Consider the following 19946-nt stretch of genomic DNA (forward strand, 5'->3'; position numbering starts at 1 on the left):
ACAAAGAATGACTGTGTCCAACCCCATTCGCTTGTGTCCACCTCAGCGCTTAGTACAGTGCCCGGCACAAAGTAAGTGCTTAACAAACACCATCATCATTATTATTACAAGATAATCAGATTGTCCCACGTGGGGCTCACAGTCTTAATCCCCATTTTCCAGATGAGGTAACTGAGGCACAGAGACGATAAGTGGCTTGCTCAAGGTCACACAGCAGACAAGCGGCAGAGTAGGGATTAGAACCCACGTCCTCTGTTTCGCAAGCCCGTTATTACCTCAGTGTTTAGCATAGAGTTTGGCACAGTAGGTGTTCAACAGATACCACGATTATAATTAGAAAGCAGAGAAGCAGTGTTGGCTCAGTGGAAAGAACCTGGGCTTGCTTGTCAGAGGTCATGGATTCTAATCCCAGCTCTGTCACTTGTCAGCTAGGTGACCTTGGGCAAGTCATTTCACTTCTGTGCCCCAGTTACCTCATCCATAAAATGGGAATTAAAACTGTGAGCCCCATGTGGGACAACCCGATTACCTTGTACCTCCCCCTGCCCCCTGCCCCCAGTGCTTAGAACAGTGCTTGGCACATAGTAAGCGCTTAACAAATGCCATCATTATTATTATTATGAGCCCCATGCAGTACAACCTGACTACCTTGTACCCCCGCCCCCCCAGCGCTTAGAACAGTTCTTGGCACGTAGTAAGTGCTTAGCAAATTTCAACTTTATTCATTCAATCGTATTTACTGTGCGCTTATTGTGGGCAGAACACTGTTATTATTATGAGCCCCATGTGGGACAACCTGATTACCTTGTACCTCCGCCCCCACCCCCCCAGGGCTTATAACAGTGCTTGGCACATAGTAAGCGCATAACAAATGCCATCATTATTCAGTGGTATTTATTGAGCGCTTACTGTGGGCCGAGCACTGTTATTGTTATGAGCCCCATGTGGGACAACCTGATTTCCTTGTACCCCCACTTCCAGCGCTTAGAACAGTGTTTGGAACATAGTAAGCCCTTAACAAATGCCATCATTATTCATTCAATTGTATTTATTGAGCGCTTGCTGTGGGCAGAGGCACTGTTATTATTATGAGCCGCATGTGGGACAACCTGATTACCTTGTACACCCCTACAGCGCTTAGAACAGTGCTTGGCACATAGTAAGCGCTTAACAAATGCCATCATTATTCATTCAATCGTATTTATTGAGCACTTACTGTGGACAGAGGCATGTTATTATTATGAGCCGCATGTGGGATAACCTGATTACTTTGTACACCCCCCCCAGTGCTTAGAACAGTGCTTGGCGCTTAGAACAGTGCTTTGCACATAGTAAGCGCTTAATAAATACCATTATTATTATTATTATTATTGGCACAGAGTAACTGCCTAACAAATGGCATCATAATTATTACTAGCCCTACTGAGAGCTCACCTCCTCCAGGAGGCCTACCCAGATTGAGCCCCTTCCTTCCTCTCCCCCTCGTCCTCCTCTCCATCCCCCCATCTTACCTCCTTCCCTTCCCCACAGCACCTGTATATATGTATATATGTTTGTACATATTTATTACTCTATTTATTTATTTATTTTACTTGTACATATCTATTCTATTTTATTTTGTTAGTATGTTTGGTTTTGTTCTCTGTCTCCCCCTTTTAGACTGTGAGCCCACTGTTGGGTAGGGACTGTCTCTAGATGTTGCCAACTTGTGCTTCCCAAGCGCTTAGTACAGTGCTCTGCACACAGTAAGCGCTCAATAAAGACGATTGATTGATTGATTGATTGAAAGGCCTGGGCGGGAGACAGCAGGCCTTCCTAGTCTGTCAGTCCGCGCGCCCCCCCCCGCCACCGACTGCCTCCAACTGGACCAATCAGAGCTCGGGATGCACGTGAACCGCCCGCCCCGGGCCAATCAGATGGCGGGACTCTCCGCGTCGCCTCGCGTGATTCCCCCGTCCCCCTCCCGCCGCGAAGTAGTCCTCCCTGGGCCGAGCCCCGCGATCCTTCCGCGGCGCCATGGGTCCGGAAAAGAGTCCGCCCACGCTCCCGCCGGCCTCGCGTTTTCCCGCGGTCGGAGCTGCCCGCAGGGGCCGGTGGGCGGCTCGGGGTGGGGGCGGGGCTCCAACTGGGGGCTCCACGGGAGCCGGGGAGGGGGCTTTCCGAGGAAGCCTGGGGAGGTCACGTGAGCGGGGCGGAAGGATCAAGGGGCGGTGCTCAGACTGGGCGGGGCTATAAAGGGCGGCGGCGGGCGGTGGCGCAGCCATTTTGTCGCGGCCTGCAAAGCGTGAGGAAGTGGAAAGGTGTCAGTCGTCGCTTGTGTGTTTTTCTCGGTGGTGGGGGTGGGTGGGTTGGCTTCCTCTCGGTTCCATTCGGCCTGAAGAAGAAGAGGAGGAGGAGGAGGAAGAAGAACAGGAGCCGCGGCCGCCATGGCGCTCTGAAGGCAACAGCGGCTGCGGCAGCATCGGGCCTTGCGGCGGCATCGGCGACAGCACCGGGCTCTGCAGCGGCAAACCCCAGGCGGTTACAGCCATGGCGTGAGTATTGGCGGCTCCTCCCTTCAATCAATCAATCATTTATTGAGCTATTATTGTGTGCAGAGCACTGTATTAAGCGCTTGGGAAGTACAAGTTGGCAACATACAGAGACAGTCCCTACCCAACAGTGGGCTCACAGTCTAAAAGGGGGAGACAGAACAAAACCAAACATACTAATAGAATAGATATGTACAAGTAGCCCCGTGTGCCCCCCGTCCAGCGCACTCATTCAATCAATCGTATTGATTGAGCGCCTCCTGTGTGCAGAGCGTTGGGCTAATCAATCAATCAATCGTATTTATTGAGCGCTTACTGTGTGCAGAGCACTATACTAAGCGCTTGGGAAGTACAAGTTGGCAACATATAGAGACGGTCCCTACCCAACAGTGGGTTCACAGCCTAAAAGGGGGAGACAGAGATCAAAACCAAACGTACTAACAAAATAAAATAAGTAGAACAGATAGGTACAAGTATCCCCGTGTGCCCCCCGGTCCAGCGCACTTATTCAATCAGTCGTATTGATTGAGCGCTTCCTGTGTGGAGAGCACTGGGCTAATCAATCAATCGTATTTATTGAGTGTTTACTGTGTGCAGAGCACTGTACCAAGCGCTTGGGAAGTAAAAGTTGGCAACATATAGAGACAGTCCCTACCCAACAGTGGGCTCAAGGCTAAGCGCTTGGACTGTGTACAACTTGGCAACAGAGTCGGTCCTTACCCCACAAGGGGCTCACAGGCTAGAAGGGGGAAGCAGACAACGAAACCAGTGGGCAGGTGTCAAAACCGTCAGAATAAATTGAATTCCAACTATATAAATAATAATAATAATAATAATAATAATGGTATTTGTTAAGCGCTCTCCATGTGCAGAGCACTGTTCTAAGCGCTGGGGAGGATACAAGGTGATCAGGTTGTCCCACGTGAGGCTCGGTCTTCATCCCCATTTTACAGACGAGGTAACTGAGGTTCAGAGAAGCTAAGTGACTTGTTCAAGGTGTCACAGCAGACGTGACGGAGTCGGGACTCGAACCCATGACTTCTGACTCCAAAGCCCCTGCTCTTTCCACTGAGCCACGCTGTTCTAATAATGCGCATCATTAGGTAGGGCCCGTCTCTCTCTGTTACCAACTTGTACTTCCCAAGCGCTTAGTACAGTGTCCTGCACACAGCGCTCAATAAATGCGAATGAATGAATGAAAATGAATGGAATAGTAAATATGGATAAGTAAAATGGAGTAATAAGTCTGTACGAATATAGACGTGTGGGGAGGGGAAGGAGGAGAGGGAAAAGGGGGCTCAGTGTGGGAAGACTTCCCTGGGGTCACGCCCCCCCCCCCCCATCTGGGTGGGGAGGTTTTGGGGGGTCTGGGGCCCCTACATGGCGGGAGGGGGGGTGGGCTGACCGACCCCCAGGAAGGAAGAGGACTTGACCCTGGGACCCCCTCGGGGGTCCTTCAGGGCGGAGCCACCCCTACGCGAGGGTCCCGCCTTCTCCGGCGCCTATAACGCGCCGTTCACTGGAAACAACACGACCTTGGGAGCCAGAGGTGGATTCTAATCCCGGCTTCGTCCCTTGTCACCTTGGGCAAGCCGTTTCTCAGGGTCTCACTTCCCTCATCTGAAAAATGGGGGTGAGCCCCACGTAGGACAACCCGATTGCCTTCTATCCACCCCAGCGCTTAGAACAGTGCTTGGCGTGAAGTACTTATTCATTCATTCGCATTTATTGAGCGCTTACTGTGTGCAGAGCACTGCACTAAGCGCTTGGGAAGTACAAGTCGGCAACATCTAGAGACGGGACATTCAAAATGTAGACTGGTGACGTAGTAAGCGCTTCACAAACCCCAACATTATTATGGTTAGGGGTATTTGCTGGGGGTGGAGCAGTGTGGTAATCGGTCAGGAGGAGGACACGACGGCATGTTGGGCGAGGGTCCCCGGGTTGTTGGGGCTGGGTGCCCCCACTGCCCGGTGGGCCTGAGGTGGGGCCATTTGGCTCCCACCGAGAGCAACGTGGCGATGGACAAAATGGCGGGGGGCGGGAAATGGCGGCGGGGGCCGCTGCCCAGAGACGCCCAAGCCCTCGTGACTCATGGCAGGGCGGCCACCACGGTGCCCGTATATGGGCAGGGTAGGGCACCGCAGCCCTGCTCCTCGGTGAGACCCGGATGGGCCCCGGGTCAATCACGGGGGCCGGCCCTGGGGTGCCACCAACCAGTCCTTGGCATTGGGGGAGCCACCGGTGGTATGCCCCGGGCACCTCGGGACAATGCCACCCAGTGCTCTGCACACAGTAAGCGCTCAATAAATACGATTGATGATGATGATGATGATGACGACTTGACAGTCTGGAGCCCGCGAATGGTCGACCATTCGCTATCCACTGAGCTTGGGAAAGCACAAGGAGTAGGCGAGTTTATAGCCTGGACTTATTTTTTCATACGCAGAGCACTGTACTAAGCTCGGGAGAGTACAATGCCACAGAATAAGCAGGCGACTTGACAGCCTGGAGCCTGCTAATTGCCGAGCGCTTGCTATGTCCAGAGCACTGTACCAAGCTTGGGAGAGCACAAGGAGTAAGCGAGCTTACAGTCTGGAAGTCATAGGTTCAAATCCCCATTCCCCTGGGCAACTCAGTAGACTTCTGTGGGCCTCAGTTTCCTCATCTGTAAAATGGGGATTAAGACTGAGCCCCTTGTGGGACAACCTGATCACTTTGTAGCCTCCCCAGTGCTTGGAACAGTGCTTTGCACATAGTAAGCGCTTAATAAATGCCATTATTGTCATTTGTATGTGCAGAACACTGTACTAAGCTCGGGAGAGTAGAACACGACAGAATTTGCAGTCTGGAGCTCACTTTGTCAAGTGCTTGCTATGTGCAGAGCACTGTACTAAACTTGGGAGATCACAATGAGCCCACGAGTTTTATGGTCTGGAGCTTGCTATCTACTAAGCACTTGCTTTGTGCAGAGCACTGTACTAATCTCGGAAGAGTACAGTACAACAGAATTAGCAGATGTGGTTACAGTCTGGAGCTTGCTAGCACTATGTGCTGAGCAGTGGGGGAGATACCAGACGATCAGGTGTCCCACCTCGGGTTCATGCAATTTGGGGTACGCAGCTTAGTTGCAGTTGTGGTCTGGGGCAAAGTAACCAGGAGTTTCTCTTCTTCCGTCCAGGCTTTTCAAGACATCCAGCAGCAGCCTTGCTGTATCTGACACAAAATCCCTCGACTCAACTACGTCTTTAAGAACCGACAGAGCCCTAAAGGATGACGGAAATGAGCTTCTTGAGCAGCGAGATGATGTTGGGGGACTTGATGTCCCCCTTCAACCAGTCGTGTTTGGCGGCTGAAGAAAGCCTGGGCCTCTTGGATGACTACCTGGAGGTGGCCAAGCACTACAAATCGCATGGGTTCTCCAGCGACAAGGCTAAGGCGCTCTCCTCCGAGTGGCTGGCTGTGGATAGTTTGGGCGATGCCACAGGCAATGGCAAGGGTAAGGCCTGGCCCGATGGAGGGCGAGCCGTCACCGGCCGAGCGGGTGCCGAGGGGCCGTACCCGGGGTTGCCATTCTAGCCGTTTCCAAGCTTCCGCCTTGCACCCTCAGTGATCGGGGTTGGGGGTGGATGTGGAAGGGGCTGCCCGTGGGGTACTAACTTGGATATGATCTTGTTTCTCAGAGGATGCCTTCTCCGGCATGGATTGGATGGTGGAGAAGATGGACCTGAAGGAGTTTGATTTTGATGCCCTGTTGGGTATGGATGACCTGGATGCCACCATCTTGTCAGAAGAGCTTATGGCCACGTTGGAAGACACGTGTGATCTACTTGACCCCCTGGCCCAGGAAGCTAACAGAGAGCCCCCCCTGCCACTGAACCCAATTGGCCATCTCCCCGAGTCCCTGCTGAAAACAGAACAGGTAGCCCCCGTCCCTTTCCTCCAGCCCCTCCCCCCAGAGGCCCTGACCTCCACTCCAGATCATTCTTTCAGTTTAGAGCTAGGCAGCGAAGTGGACGTCTCAGAAGGAGACAGGAAGGCGGAGGCGGTCGCTTTCCTCGTGGTCACCATTCCGAAGTGCGAGAGAGAGGAAGAAGCCCCCTCGGATAACGATAGCGGAATATGCATGAGCCCCGAGTCCTACTTAGGGTCGCCCCAACACAGCCCCTCCACCTCCATGGAGCCCCCCAACGAGAGCCCGCCGAGCGCCGACCCCCCACCTGCCTCCGGGCGCCCCAAGCCTTACGACCGGCCCGCTGACGAGACCCTGGCGGCCAAAGCGAAAGGAGAGAAGAAGGCGGATAAGAAACTTAAGAAAATGGAGCAGAACAAGACCGCTGCCACCCGCTACCGGCAGAAGAAGAGGGCGGAGCAGGAGGCTCTTTCCGGGGAATGCAGACAGCTAGAGCAGAAAAACGAGGCATTGAAAGAGCGAGCGGATTCCCTGAGCAAAGAGATTCAGTATCTGAAAGACTTGATCGAAGAGGTCCGAAAGGCCAAGGGGAAGAGGAAGGCCGCCGACTTAGGGTAGTTGCTAGTCAAGTGGTCCCATCTGCTTGTATATAGGCGCCTGCTGCTTCAACTGCGCTTTGGTTGTCTAAGTTATTTTGTAGTAAGTGACGACTCCTTGATACGATGTAAATCCCCTATCGTACACTCCAAGCCCATGCCTAGTAAATAAAGTCGTGTGGAGTTACTTTGCTTGAAGCTGGGTTTTTATTTGCTGCTTTAATAGGAGGTGTGAAGTCCTGTTTTCCACCCCCACCAAGCAATGCAGGCCTGCATCCAGGCTTCTGTGTTTCCCCCATAGGTACCAAGGGGAGTGACTTTGGATTTCTAGTGGCTGGCTGCCCACTGCCTTTTCTTTCCCTTTCTAGCCTGTGTCCCTAGTTGGCCCTCTAAAGCTTAGGAGTTGATTGTGGTTTCTAATTCTGATGTACCATGTGACTTTGGGCAAGTCACTTCCCTTCCTCTGCCTCAGTTCCCTCATTTGTGAAGTGGGGATTAAGACACCCCAATGTGGCCCAAAGCTAGTACTTAAAATACCAGAAATACTTGGAGGGCAATCTCAGCCCATTTTCCCCCTTTTTGGCCTCCATAAAGGCTGGGGAGTCATAGTGAGTCAGTGGCTGCCCAAATTTCTTGCCTATAAAGATGGCTCCCTCCCCAAGACTGACAGCCCTGCTTACCTGGCATCTACTCCAGCACTGGCAGTTTGGCTTTCTCAATTGTCTTCGGCCAAGAACCAATACAGGATCCCAAGATCTTTGACCCTCCATATTTATAAATCAGATTCAGTCTGAATCATTAACATGGTGGGGGAACACAAGCAGATTCAGATGAGGGGAGCTGAGAGGATGGGGTGATGGGGAGGGAGGTGGGTTGAGTTTAGGGTGGGAGGGGAGATGGGAGTAGGAGAACAGGAGAAGTGGGCAGCCACTTACTACTATGGCTAAGCACTGGGGTAGATACAAGTTAACCAGGTTGGACACAGTCCCCATCCCACATGGGGCTTATGCTTACCTCCTCTTTCACAGGAGAGAGGCCTAGGGAAGTGACCTGCCACAGGATACACAGCAGAAACGTGCCAGAGCCAAGATTAGAGCCCTGGTAATAATAATGTTGGTATTTGTTAAGCACTTACTATGTGCAAAGCACTGTTCTAAGCGCTGGGGTAGATACAAGTTGATCAGGGTGTCCCATGTGATGCTCACAGTCTTAATCCCCATTTTACAGATAGGGTAACAGGCACAGAGAAGTTAAGTGACTTGCCCAAAGTCACACAGCTGACAATTGGCAGAGCCGGGGTTCTTTCTAACTCCTAGGCCTGGGCTGTATCCACTCAGCCATGCTGTTCCCGTGGGGAGACCTATGATGTAAGACCTTGGACAGGTCCCATCCCTCTCTGGGCTTGAGTTTGTCATCTGTATAATGGGGGATAAACCCCTTCCTTGTAGACTGAGCCCCGTGGAGGATGGGGACCGTGGGATCTGGTTACCTCATTCCTCCTCTCGTACTTGGCACATCCGCAGTGCTTATCGCCACTAAAATGGTTGAGCCAAAGCCGCAGAGCAAAAGAGGATGCTGAGATGCGCAGAGAGCACAACGCCCAGGTACCGGCCAGCGCTGCTTTATTTGTGTTTTCACACCAACTCGAGAGAAAGGTGATTGGGAGGCTAGGATGACCAAGTTGAAGGAGGAAAGACGCTCTCCCCTCCTCCCCCTGGCAGGCTGGGCAAAGGCCCAGAAACCAAGGTGCTCTGGGACTTCTGGATCCCCATGAGTAAAGAAACAATCGGAAGAAGCCAAATTGTTTTCTTCCACCTACCCGTGTCCCATGGCTCACGCTTGGGGACCCGCCCAGGTCAGGAGGTGGGAGGTCCCCGCCTCCTGGCCCAGCTCTCCATCCTGTGATAGTGGCAGATTGGGGAGGGTGGTGGAGAAGTAGCAGGAGCAGCAGCAGCGGACAGGGTGCCCAGCTCTGGCCGGGATTCCAGACCCTACCGGAATCCTGGAATCCCGAGCCATGGGGCTCCATGCCATTCTCGCTCCGGCACCCGACCGGATCCCGACCCGACCGAGAGCCACACGGGCGGCCCCGAGCCGAGTGCGGGCCGAACCCCCGGCCCCCCAAGTCCCGACCGGGCCATCCTTCCGGGTCCGTCATTTGGCTCCCGTGGTCCCAAAATACTCCCTCTCGAATTTCCTGAAGTCCTCCTCGGTAAAGACGGTGCCCTGGGGCCGCTGTTGCTTCTTCCCCATCTTTGCGGGCTGGTCCTTGGCTTTCCTGCCCTGGTTTTGCATCAGAATCTGTGGGAGGTGATGCAGAATGGGCACGGGGTGACTGGACGCTGAAAGAACGTCACCCTCCCCCCTGGCGAGGCGGGAGTGGGGCCGGTGCGTCCCAAACCCGGACTGGCAGCCCTTCAGTCCGGCCAGGGCGGGTGGCGGGTCCCATTCGAGCCCCCGGAGGGTGGCACTTACCTTGGTGACCTGCGGGTCTGCGATGTCACAGGTGTGCCTCATGAACCGCAGGTTTGCCTTCAGGTGATTCCTGGCCCTGTGCTTCCGGAACTCCTCTGGATCGGGGCACAATCGCCGTTTACTGAACAATCCCACACCTCGGCCGGCGCACAGAGCCCTCCCCACGTACACAGTCCCAGTCCTTGCCTTCTGCAGAGAGTCTAAGGAAATAAGTCACCTTCACGAGCTTCCCGGGGCGGAAACATAACCTTGGGGGTGGTGGTTTTTTTCCCCCAGTTTTCTCCCCCTCCCAATCACCATCGTCATCAATGGTTTCTGAGCACTAAGTGCTTAGGAGAACAACACAACACCCTCTAAACTGTAAGCTCATCGTGGGCAGGGAGTTTGTGTTATCTTGTTATAGCATATTCTCCTAAAAGCTCTGCGCACACAGTAAGCGCTCAATAAATATGACTGAGTGGCCGACACCTTCCCGGCCCACAGGGAGCTTAACGCTTAGAATAAAGAATAGCGTTTATAGGATCAATAGTACTCATTGTGTAGAGGGCATTCATTCAATCATATTTATTAAACATTTACTATGGGCAAAGCACTGTACTAAGCACTTGGGAGAGTACAATATAACCATAAGCAGACACATTCCCTGCCCAAAACAAGCTTAGGCTAGAGGGGGAGACATTTATATAAATTACAGATGTGTACATAAGTGCAATATTTATCGAGTGTTTCCCACGCATGGAGCACTGCACTAAGCGCTTGGTAGAGCACGATACAACAGAGCAGGACACTGTACTAGGAGCTTAGGCGAATACTCCACCCTCAACCCCACAGCACTTACATACATATCTATAAATTATATATTGTAAATTATTTATATTGCTCGTCGTGGGCAGGGAACATGCCTACCAACTCTGCCGTACCGTACTCTCTCAAGCGCTTAGTACAGGGCTCGGAAAATACCACTGATGATGAGTTGGTAAACCTCAGCTCTCTCATCCAACCACACTTATTTGAGCATTTACTCTGTATGGAACACAAGTGCTTAGAAGGGTGTGACAAGGTCAGTAGACCCTTCTTGCCTCCAAGAAATTTACAGTCTAGCAGGGAAGACCTTCACTGACATTATTTATTTTATTTGTACATATTTATTCTATTTATTTTATTTTGTTAATATGTTTTGTTCTCTGTCTCCCCCTTCTAAACTGTGAGCCCACTGTTGGGTAGGGACTGTCTCTACATGTTCCCAACTTGTACTTCCCAAGCGCTTAGTCCAGTGCTCTGCACACAGTAAGTGTTCAATAAATACGATTGAATGAATAAATGAATTAATGTAGACTACTGTGAATTACCCTAGACTGTGAGCTCGTTGTGGGCAGGGAATGTGTTTATTGTTGTATTGTACTCTCCCAGGCGCTGAGTACGGGAGTCTGCACATGGTTGGCGCTCAATAAATACAACCGAATGAATGCAACTGAGTGTAAAAGAGGTGCACATAAATGCTGTGGGGGTGGGGAGTACTTTTAGGTTGGGTGAAGATTCAAATGCTTAAGTGATGCAGTGTTAGGGGAAGAAATGGGGCAAGTCAGGGAGGGCTTCTTGGAGGTGTGATTTCTCCCCCATGCCCAATTTGGGGGTTCTTGGGGGGCAGTGGGAGATTCTGGCTACTGATGATGACGAAGAAACGGGGGATCTGGGCAATTTAGACACGACGTGACCCCCTCCCCCTCCTCCTCTCCCCCCACCAGGCGCCTCTTCTCCCGGGGTCCTGAGTCCCCAATCAATCAATCGTATTTATTGAGCGCTTACTGTGTGCAGAGCACTGTACTAAGCGCTTGGGAGGTACAAGCTGGCAACATCTAGAGACAGTCCCTACCCAACAGTGGGCTCACAGTCTAAAAGGGGGGGACAGAGAACAAAACCAAGCATACTAACAAAATAAAATAAATAGAACAGCCCCCGCATCAGGGCAGCGTGGCTTAGTGGAAAGAGCCCAGGCTCGGGAGTCAGAGGCTGTGGGTTCTAATCCCGGCTCTGCCACTTATCAACTGTATGACTTTGGGTGGGTCACTTCACTTCTCAGTTACCTCATCTGTAAAAGGGGGATGAAACCGTGAGCCCCACGTGGGACAACCTGATTACCTTGTACCTACCCCAATGCTTAGAACGGTGTTTGGTACATAGTAAGCGTTTAACAAATGCCATGATTATTATTAGTATTATTTCATGTCCCTCCCGTCCCCGGCCCGGGCGAAGCTCACCTACGACGGACCTGGCGACCTTCCCCTTCACGGTGGGCTGCTTCAGCTTGGGCGCCGCCTTCCTCTTCCACCCGCTCCTCCTCTGCGAAGGCTGCAGCCTCGAGGCCTTGGTGGAGCCCTGGCCCCTACCCCGGGTGCCCGGGGGGACGCGGCGCTCTGCAAACACCAGAAGGAAAGGACAGTCAAGGCTCCGCAGACCCCGCTCATTCATTCACTCCATCGTATTTATTGAGCGCTTACTGTGTGCAGAGCACTGGACTAAGCGTTTGGAGAGAACAATTCAGCAATAAAGAGAGCCAATCCCTGCCCACACCAGGTTTACAGTCTACGAGACAGACATCAAAACAGTAAACAGGCATCGGTATAAATAGAATTACAGATATGTACACATCAAAACAAGGAAACGGGGATCAATATAAATAGAATTATAGATATATAGAGACACAAGGGGTGTGGGGCGGGAGGGGGAAGAGCAAAAGGGGGGCGAGTGGAGATGATGAGTACAGTGCTCTGCACATAGTAAGCGCTCAATAAATACGACTGATTGATTGATTGGGGAGGGGAAGCATGGCTTGGGAGTCAGAGGTCACGGGTTCTAATCGGGCTCTGCCACTCGTCTGCTGTGTGACTTCGGGCAAGTCACTTAACTTCTCTGGGCCTCAGCTCCCTCATCTGTAAAATGGGGATGAAGCCTATGAGCCCCACGTGGGACACCCTGATTTCCTTGTATCCACCCCAGCGATTAGAACAGTGCTTGGCACCTAGTAAACGCTTAACAAATACCATCATTATTATTATTATTATTCTCTGGGCCTCAGTTCCCTCATCTGTAAAATGGGGATTATGACTGTGAGCCCCATGTGGGACAATCTGATTACCTCGTATCTCCCCCAGCATTTAGAACAGTGCTTTGCACATAGAAAGCAATTAACCAATACCATCATTACTATTATTCTCTGTGCCTCAGCTCCCTCACCTGTGAAATGGGGATGAAGACTGTGAGTTCCACGTGGCTGATTACCTTGTATCTCTCCCAGCGCTTAGAACAGTGCTGTGCACATAGTAAGCACTTAACAATTACTATCATTACTATTATTCTCTGTGCCTCAGCTCCCTCATCTGTAAAATGGGGATGAAGACTGTGAGTTCCACGTGGGACCCCCTGATTACCTTGTATCTCCCCCAGCGCTTAGAACAGTGCTTTGCATAGTAAGCGCTTAATAAATGCCATCATCATCATCATTAACAAATACCATCATTATTACTACTCTCTGGGCCTCAGCTCTCTCATCTGTAAAATGGGGATGAAGCCTGTGAGCTCCATGTGGGCCAACTTGTACTTCCCAAGTGCTTAGTACAGTGCTCTGCACACAGTAAGCACTTAATAAATATGATTGAATGAATGAATGACACCCTGATTACCTTGGATCCCCCCCAGCGCTTAGAACAGTGCTTGGCACATAAGTAAGAGCTTAACAAATGCCATCATTATTATTATTCTCTGGGCCTCAGCGCTCTCATCTGTAAAAAGGGGATGAAGCCTGTGAGCTCCACGTGGTCCACCCTGATTACCTTGGATTTCCCCCCAGCGCTTAGAACACTGCTTGGCACATAAGAGCTTAACGAATGCCATCATTATTATTACTCTCTGGACCTCAACTCTCTCATCTGTAAAATGGGGATGAAGCCTGTGAGCACCACGCGGGACACCCTGATTACCTTGGATACCCCCCAGTGCTTAGGACAGTTCTTGGCACATAAGAGCTTAACGAATGCCATCACTATTATTACTCTCTGGGCCTCAGCTCTCTCATCTGTAAAATGGGGATGAAGCCTGTAAGCTCCACCCTGATTACCTTGGATCTCCCCCAGAGCTTAGAACAGTGCTTGGCACATAAGTAAGAGCTTAATAAATGCCATCATTATTATTACTCTCTGGACCTCAGCTCTCTCATCTGTAAAATGGGGATGAAGCCTGTGAGCTCCACCCTGATTACCTTGGATCTCCCCCAGAGCTTAGAACAGTGCTTGGCACATAAGAGCTTAACGAATGCCATCATTATTATTATTCTCTGGGCCTCAGCTCTCTCCTCTGTAAAAAGGGGATGAAGCCTGCGAGCTCCACGTGGGCCACCCTGATTACCTTGGATTCCCCCCAAGCGCTTAGAACAGTGCTTGGCACATAAGTCAGAGCTTAACAAATGCCATCATTATTATTACTCTCTGGGCCTCAGCTCTCTCATCTGTAAAATGGGGATGAAGCCTGCGAGCTCCACGTGGGCCACCCTGATTACCTTGGATCCCCCCCAGCGCTTAGAACAATCAATCAGTCGTATTTATTAAGCGCTTACTGTGTGCAGAGCACTGTACTAAGCGCTTGGGAAGTCCAAGTTGGCAACATATAGAGACGGTCCCTACACAACAGTGGGCTCACAGTCTAACAGGGGGAAAGTGCTTGGCACATAACAGTGCTTGGCACATAAGAGCTTAACAAATGACATCATTATTATTATTAGTGTGGGAGGGCCTCTCGGAGGAGGTGAAGTAGGGTTTTGAAGGGGGGTTAGAGGGATGGCCCCAGTCCCGGCCTCACCCGGCGGGGTCCCCAGGAGGTCGAGGCCCTTCCGCAGCAGCGATGCAGACATCTTCGCCCCTCTTCGGACGTTTCCGGCCGGCTTCGGGCGTTTCCGGCCGGCTTCGGACGTTTCCGGACGGCTTCGGGCGTTTCCGGACGGCTTCGGACGTTTCCGGCCTGGCCTCCTCCGCCGCTTCCGCCTCGTGCTCGCCACAAAACCGTCCGGGCGGGAGCCCTTTAAGGCGCATGCGCGGAGGGGCCTGCGGCGCCTGTGAGGGACGAGTCAAAGGAAAGGCGGTGGCGGGGGGCGAAAAAGCGCTTTAAGGCGCATGCGCAGAGGGGACTGCAGCGCCTGTGAGGGACGAGTCCAAGGGAAGGCGGTGGCGGGGGGGAAGCTCTTTAAAGCGCATGCGCGGAGGGCCCTGCAGAGCTTGTGAGGGACGAGTCGAGGGAGAAACAATGTCTCTCTGACCCTTACAAGGGCCAGGAAGGGGTGGAGGCTCTGCCAGGCTTTCCTATTATTAATAATGATAACAATAATGATGATTAAATTTGTTAAGCACTTACTATGTGCTGTTTTGGTTGTCTGTTTTGTTGTCTGTCTCTCCCTTAATAATAATGATGGCATTTGTTAAGCACTCACTGTGTGCAAAGCAGTGTTCTAAGTGCTGGGGAGGTTACAAGGTGTTAGGTTGTCGCACTGGGGCAAGCACTTACTATGTGCAAAGTAGTGTTCTTGTTGTCTGTCTCCCCCTTAATAATAATGATGGCATTTATTAAGCACTTACTATGTGCAAAGCAGTGTTCTAAGCGCTGGGGAGGTTATGAGGTGATTAGGTTGTCCCATTGGGGGCAAACACTATGTGCAAATTAGTGTTCTAAGCGCTGGGGAGGTTACGAGGTGATTAGGTTGTCCTACTGGGGGCAAGCACTTACTATGTGTAAAGTAGCGTTCTTGTTGTCTGTCTCCCCCCTTAATAATAATGATGGCATTTATTAACCACACACTATGTGCAAAGCAGTGTTCTAAGCGCTGGGGAGGTTACAAGGTGATAGGTTGTCGCACTGGGGCAAGCACTTACTATGTGTTAAGTAGTGTTCTTGTTGTCTGTCTCCCCCTTAATAATATTGATGGCATTTATTAAGCACTTACTATGTGCAAAGCAGTGTTCTAAGCACTGGGGAGGTTACGAGGTGATTAGGTTGTCCCACTGGGGACAAACACTATGTGCAAAGCAGTGTTCTAAGCGCTGGGGAGGGTACGAGGTGATTAGGTTGTCCCAGTGCGTGCAAGCACTTACTATGTGCAAAGTAGTGTTCTTGTTGTCTGTCTCTCCCTTAATAATAATGATGGCATTTATTAAACACTTACTGTGTGCAAAGCAGTGTTCTAAGCACTGGGGAGGTTACGAGGTGATTAGGTTGTCCCACTGGGGGCAAGCACTTACTATGTGCAAAGCAGTGTTCTGAGCTCTGGGGAGGTTACAAGGTGATTAGGTTGTCCCACTGGGGGCAAACACTATGTGCAAAGCAGTGTTCTTGTTGTCTGTCTCTCCCTTAATAATAATGATGGCATTTATTAAACTTACTATGTGCAAAGCAGTGTTCTTGTTGTCTGTCTCTCCCTTAATAATAATGATGGCATTTATTAAACTTACTATGTGCAAAGCAGTGTTCTTGTTGTCTGTCTCTCCCTTAATAATAATGATGGCATTTATTAAGCACTTACTATGTGCAAAGCAGTGTTCTAAGCGCTGGGGAGGTTACCAGGTTACCAGGGATTAGGTTGTTCCACTGGGGGCAAGCACTTACTATGTGCAAAGTAGTGTTCTAAGCGCTGGGGAGGTTACAAGACGATAGGTTGTTGCACTGGGTGCAAGCACTATGTGTAAAGTAGTGTTCTTGTCTGTCTCTCCCTTAATAATAATGATGGCATTTATTAAGCACTTACTATGTGCAAAGCAGTGTTCTAAGTGCTGGGGAGGTTACGAGGTGATTAGGTTGTCCCACTGGGGGCAAGCACTTACTATGTGCAAAGTAGTGTTCTTGTTGTCTGTCTCCCCCCTTAATAATGATGATGGTATTTATTAAGCACTCACTATGTGCAAAGCAGTGTTCTAAGCGCTGGGGAGGTTACAAGGTGATTAAGTTGTCCCACTGGGGGCAAGCACTTACTATATGCAAAGCAGTGTTCTAAGCGCTAGGGAGGTTACAAGGTAATTAGGTTGTCCCACTGGGGGCTCACAGTCTTAGTCCCCATTTTACAGATGATGTAACTGAGGCACAGAGAAGTGACTTGCCCAAAGTCACACAGCTGACAGTTGGCGGAGCGGGGATTTGAACCCCTGACCTCTGACTCCAAAGCCGGTGCTCTTTCCACTGAGCCACGCTGCTTCCTTTCTAGACTGTGAGCCCGTGGTTGGGTAGGGACTGTCTCTATATGTCACCAACTTGTACTTCCCAAGCGCTTAGTACAGTGCTCTGCACACAGTAAGCGCTCAATAAATACGATTGAATGAATGAATGGACTGTGAGCCCGTTGTTCATTCATTCATTCAATCGTATTTTTTGAGCACTTGTTGGGTAGGGACCGTCTCTATATGTTGCCCATTTGTACTTTCCAAGCACTTAGTCCAGTGTTCTGCACACAGTAAGTGCTCAATTGAATATGATTTAATGAATGAATGATGTGCCAAACACTGTTTTGAGCACTGGGGTAGAAGCACCGTGGCTCAGTGGAAAGAGCCAGAGCTTGGGAGTCAGAGATCATGGGTTCTAATCCCAGCTCTGCCACTTATCAGCTGTGTGACTTTGGGCAAGTCACTTCACTTCTCTGAGCCTGTCACCTCATCTGTAAAACGGGGACTATAAGTGTGAGCCCCATGTGGGACAACCTGATTACCTTGTATCTCCCCCAGCGCTTAGAACAGTGCATGACCCATAGTAAGCGCTTAACAAATACCAAAATTATTATTACAAAGTCATCAGGTTGTCGCATGTGGGGCTCACAGTCTTCATCCCTATTCTACAGATGAGGGAACTGAGGCACAGAGAAGTGAAGTGACTTGCCCAAGGTCACATAAGGGACAGGTAGCAGAGCTGGAATTAGAGCCCTGGACCTTCTGACTCCTAGCCTGGGCTCTTTCCACTAAGCCACGCTGATTAATGTCTCTGCCCGCCCCTCTACACTGTAAGCTCCTTATGGATAGGGAATGGGTCTGCTAATTCTCTTGTCACAGGCCTGGGACTCAGAAGGTCATGGGTTCTAATTCCAGCTCTGCCAGTCGTCTGCTGTGTGAGCTTGGGCAAGTCACTTTACTTCTCTGGGCCTCAGTTACCTCATCTGTAAAGCGGGGATTGAGACTGGAAGCCCCATGTGGGACAGGGACTGTGTCCAACCCAATTTGCTCGTATTTACCCCAGTGTTTAGTACAGTACCTGGCCTGTAGTAAGTCCTTAACAAATACCATCGTTATTATTATTCTATGGTACTCTGCCCACAGTAAATGCTCAATAAATACCACTGAGTGATTGACTGCTCCTCTGTCGCAGTCAGGTGGAGGTGGGAGAGGCCTAGTCTTTTAGACTGTGAGCCCACTGTTGGGTAGGGACTGTATATGTTGCCAACTTGTACTTCCCAAGCGCTTAGTACAGTGCTCTGCACACAGTAAGCGCTCAATAAATACGATTGATTGATAGTGGGAAGGTGGCCATGTTCTGGGGGCCTCAGGGAGCCAGATCTGGGTGAGACAAGTGACTGAAACCCAGAGAGACATGCCCACTTGGCCTCCATACACATCATGCCCCAGTTTTTGCTGTGGACCCCTGGGGCATGGCGAGGGGGTCTGGGTGCCTGCTCTGTGGCTGAGGGGCCTGGTTGTGTTTGTGACCGCCACAGGCTGTCATGGTTGTTTTCTGGCATAGCCAGAACTGTTGCGGTTCTAGAAGCCTTCAGAAGTGGGTAGTTTAACCGTTATGGCTCTGCCACCCGTGGAAGAGGTCAAGGGGAAGAAAGACAGGCCTGGGCGCTTTCCTGCTGCTTCATCCGGTGACTACTGATAATCGTTATTTCCACTCGGCCAGAAGCTAAGCTTAAAGTAGTCTTACCGGTCACTTTTCAGTTGGCAGGATGAGACTCCAAAATCCAGAACGATACTGTATAATTTGGGGCAATAGTCATTTTCGTCAGAGAAGTCAATTAGTGTAGCCCTCTGCTCAGAATTCTGCCTTAAACCCTCCCAGACAAGAGGGAATCTTGGGTTTCTAACAACCTGTGGAAAACTCAAATTCACCCTGATGCTTAGTGATTCTTTTAGACTGTGAGCCCACTGTTGGGTAGGGACTGTCTCTATATGTTGCCAATTTGTACTTCCCAAGCGCTTAGTACAGTGCTCTGCACACAGTAAGCGCTCAATAAATACGATTGATGATGATGTTGCACTCTCTTATGCTTAGTGATGCACTCTCTTTGGGGAGTTTAAATTAAATCCCTCCCATTGTAGGATTCTTCCTGGGTATGAACTCTCCCCGTGTTTGCAAGCCAATATTAAGTTGCTCCTCAGCTTTCTCCACTTAATTATCCTAATTCAAGTCAATTCAGGACAGCATGATTCCTATTTATTGACAGCCTACAGGAGGCTTGTTTAAGGAGGGTCAGATTTACAAAATGGAAGCAATATTATTACTGTGGAAGGGGTCTCCAGGATCCCAGACAAAAACAGTATAAGCAAGATTTTCCTTTAAAATGGGGATGGCTAGTGGCCTCATTCTCTCAGGTCCCAGAGAAAGGCAGAATGAATAAAGGGTGTAAACTGGGAAATCCCCAGTCAGTCAATCATGTTTATTGAATACTTACGGCATGCAGACAGCATTATTCTAAGGACTTGGGAGAGTACATTATAACAGAATTAGATACAGTTCTTGCCCACAGTGAACTTATAGTTTAGAGCTTCCCCACCCTCAATGTGAACTGGGCACGCTTCTCAGGTTGGAGACCTTTACCTTCTCAAAAGGAGCTGACCTTCTTAAAGGGGTCAGTGCCAGGCCTGTCTTGCCCTCCCTGTTCCTGCATCCACTTTGGAGAAGAGGAAATGTGTAAGTTGCCATGCTAATAACTGTGTATTTGTTAAACGCTTACTATCAATCAATGGTATTTTTTGAATACTTACTATATAATAATAATAATGATGACGATATTTGTTAAGCACTTACTATGTACCAAACACTGTTCTAAGCACTGGATGTGCATAGCACTGTACTAAGCGCTTGGGAGAGTACAATAATTTGCCAAGCACTGTCCTAAGTGCGGGGTTTGGCTCAAGACAGATTGGACACAGTCTGTGTCCCACATGGGGCTCACAAATTGAGGAAGAGGGAGAACAGGAATTGAATCCCCATTTTACAGATAAGGAAAGTGGGGCACAGAGAAGTGAAGTGACTTGCACAAGGTCACACAGCAGGCAGGAGACAGATGCAGGTCCTTCTGGCTCCCAGGCCCGTCCTCTCTCCACTAGGCCAAGCTGCTTCTCTGGAACTGAACCTGGGAACCCATTCCCCGCCGTGAAGGAGTTTGCAATCTAATCAGGCTGCCCTCAGTCT

The 19946-nt window shown here is 50.4% G+C and overlaps 2 protein-coding genes across 2 annotated transcripts; one reads left to right on the plus strand and one right to left on the minus strand.

Moving 5' to 3' along the window:
- The first annotated feature begins 2353 nt into the window (after positions 1–2353).
- Positions 2354–7238, plus strand: ATF4 (activating transcription factor 4). The gene is made up of 3 exons (XM_038756831.1): positions 2354–2534; positions 5713–6030; positions 6215–7238. Exons 2-3 carry the CDS (start codon positions 5805–5807, stop codon positions 7060–7062), a joined length of 1074 nt encoding a protein of 357 aa, XP_038612759.1. The 5' UTR covers positions 2354–2534; positions 5713–5804; the 3' UTR covers positions 7063–7238.
- Positions 7239–8645: 1407 nt separating this feature from the next.
- On the minus strand, positions 8646–14474 carry RPS19BP1 (ribosomal protein S19 binding protein 1). The gene is made up of 4 exons (XM_038756630.1): positions 14367–14474; positions 11774–11929; positions 9516–9610; positions 8646–9341 (listed from the first exon to the last, which is right to left on the minus strand). The coding sequence occupies exons 1-4, from the start codon at positions 14416–14418 to the stop codon at positions 9195–9197; spliced, it is 450 nt and encodes a 149-aa protein (XP_038612558.1). The 5' UTR covers positions 14419–14474; the 3' UTR covers positions 8646–9194.
- Positions 14475–19946: the final 5472 nt, after the last annotated feature.

The sequence above is a fragment of the Tachyglossus aculeatus genome, chromosome 14 (assembly GCF_015852505.1).
Source record: "Tachyglossus aculeatus isolate mTacAcu1 chromosome 14, mTacAcu1.pri, whole genome shotgun sequence".
Lineage (NCBI taxonomy): Eukaryota > Metazoa > Chordata > Mammalia > Monotremata > Tachyglossidae > Tachyglossus > Tachyglossus aculeatus.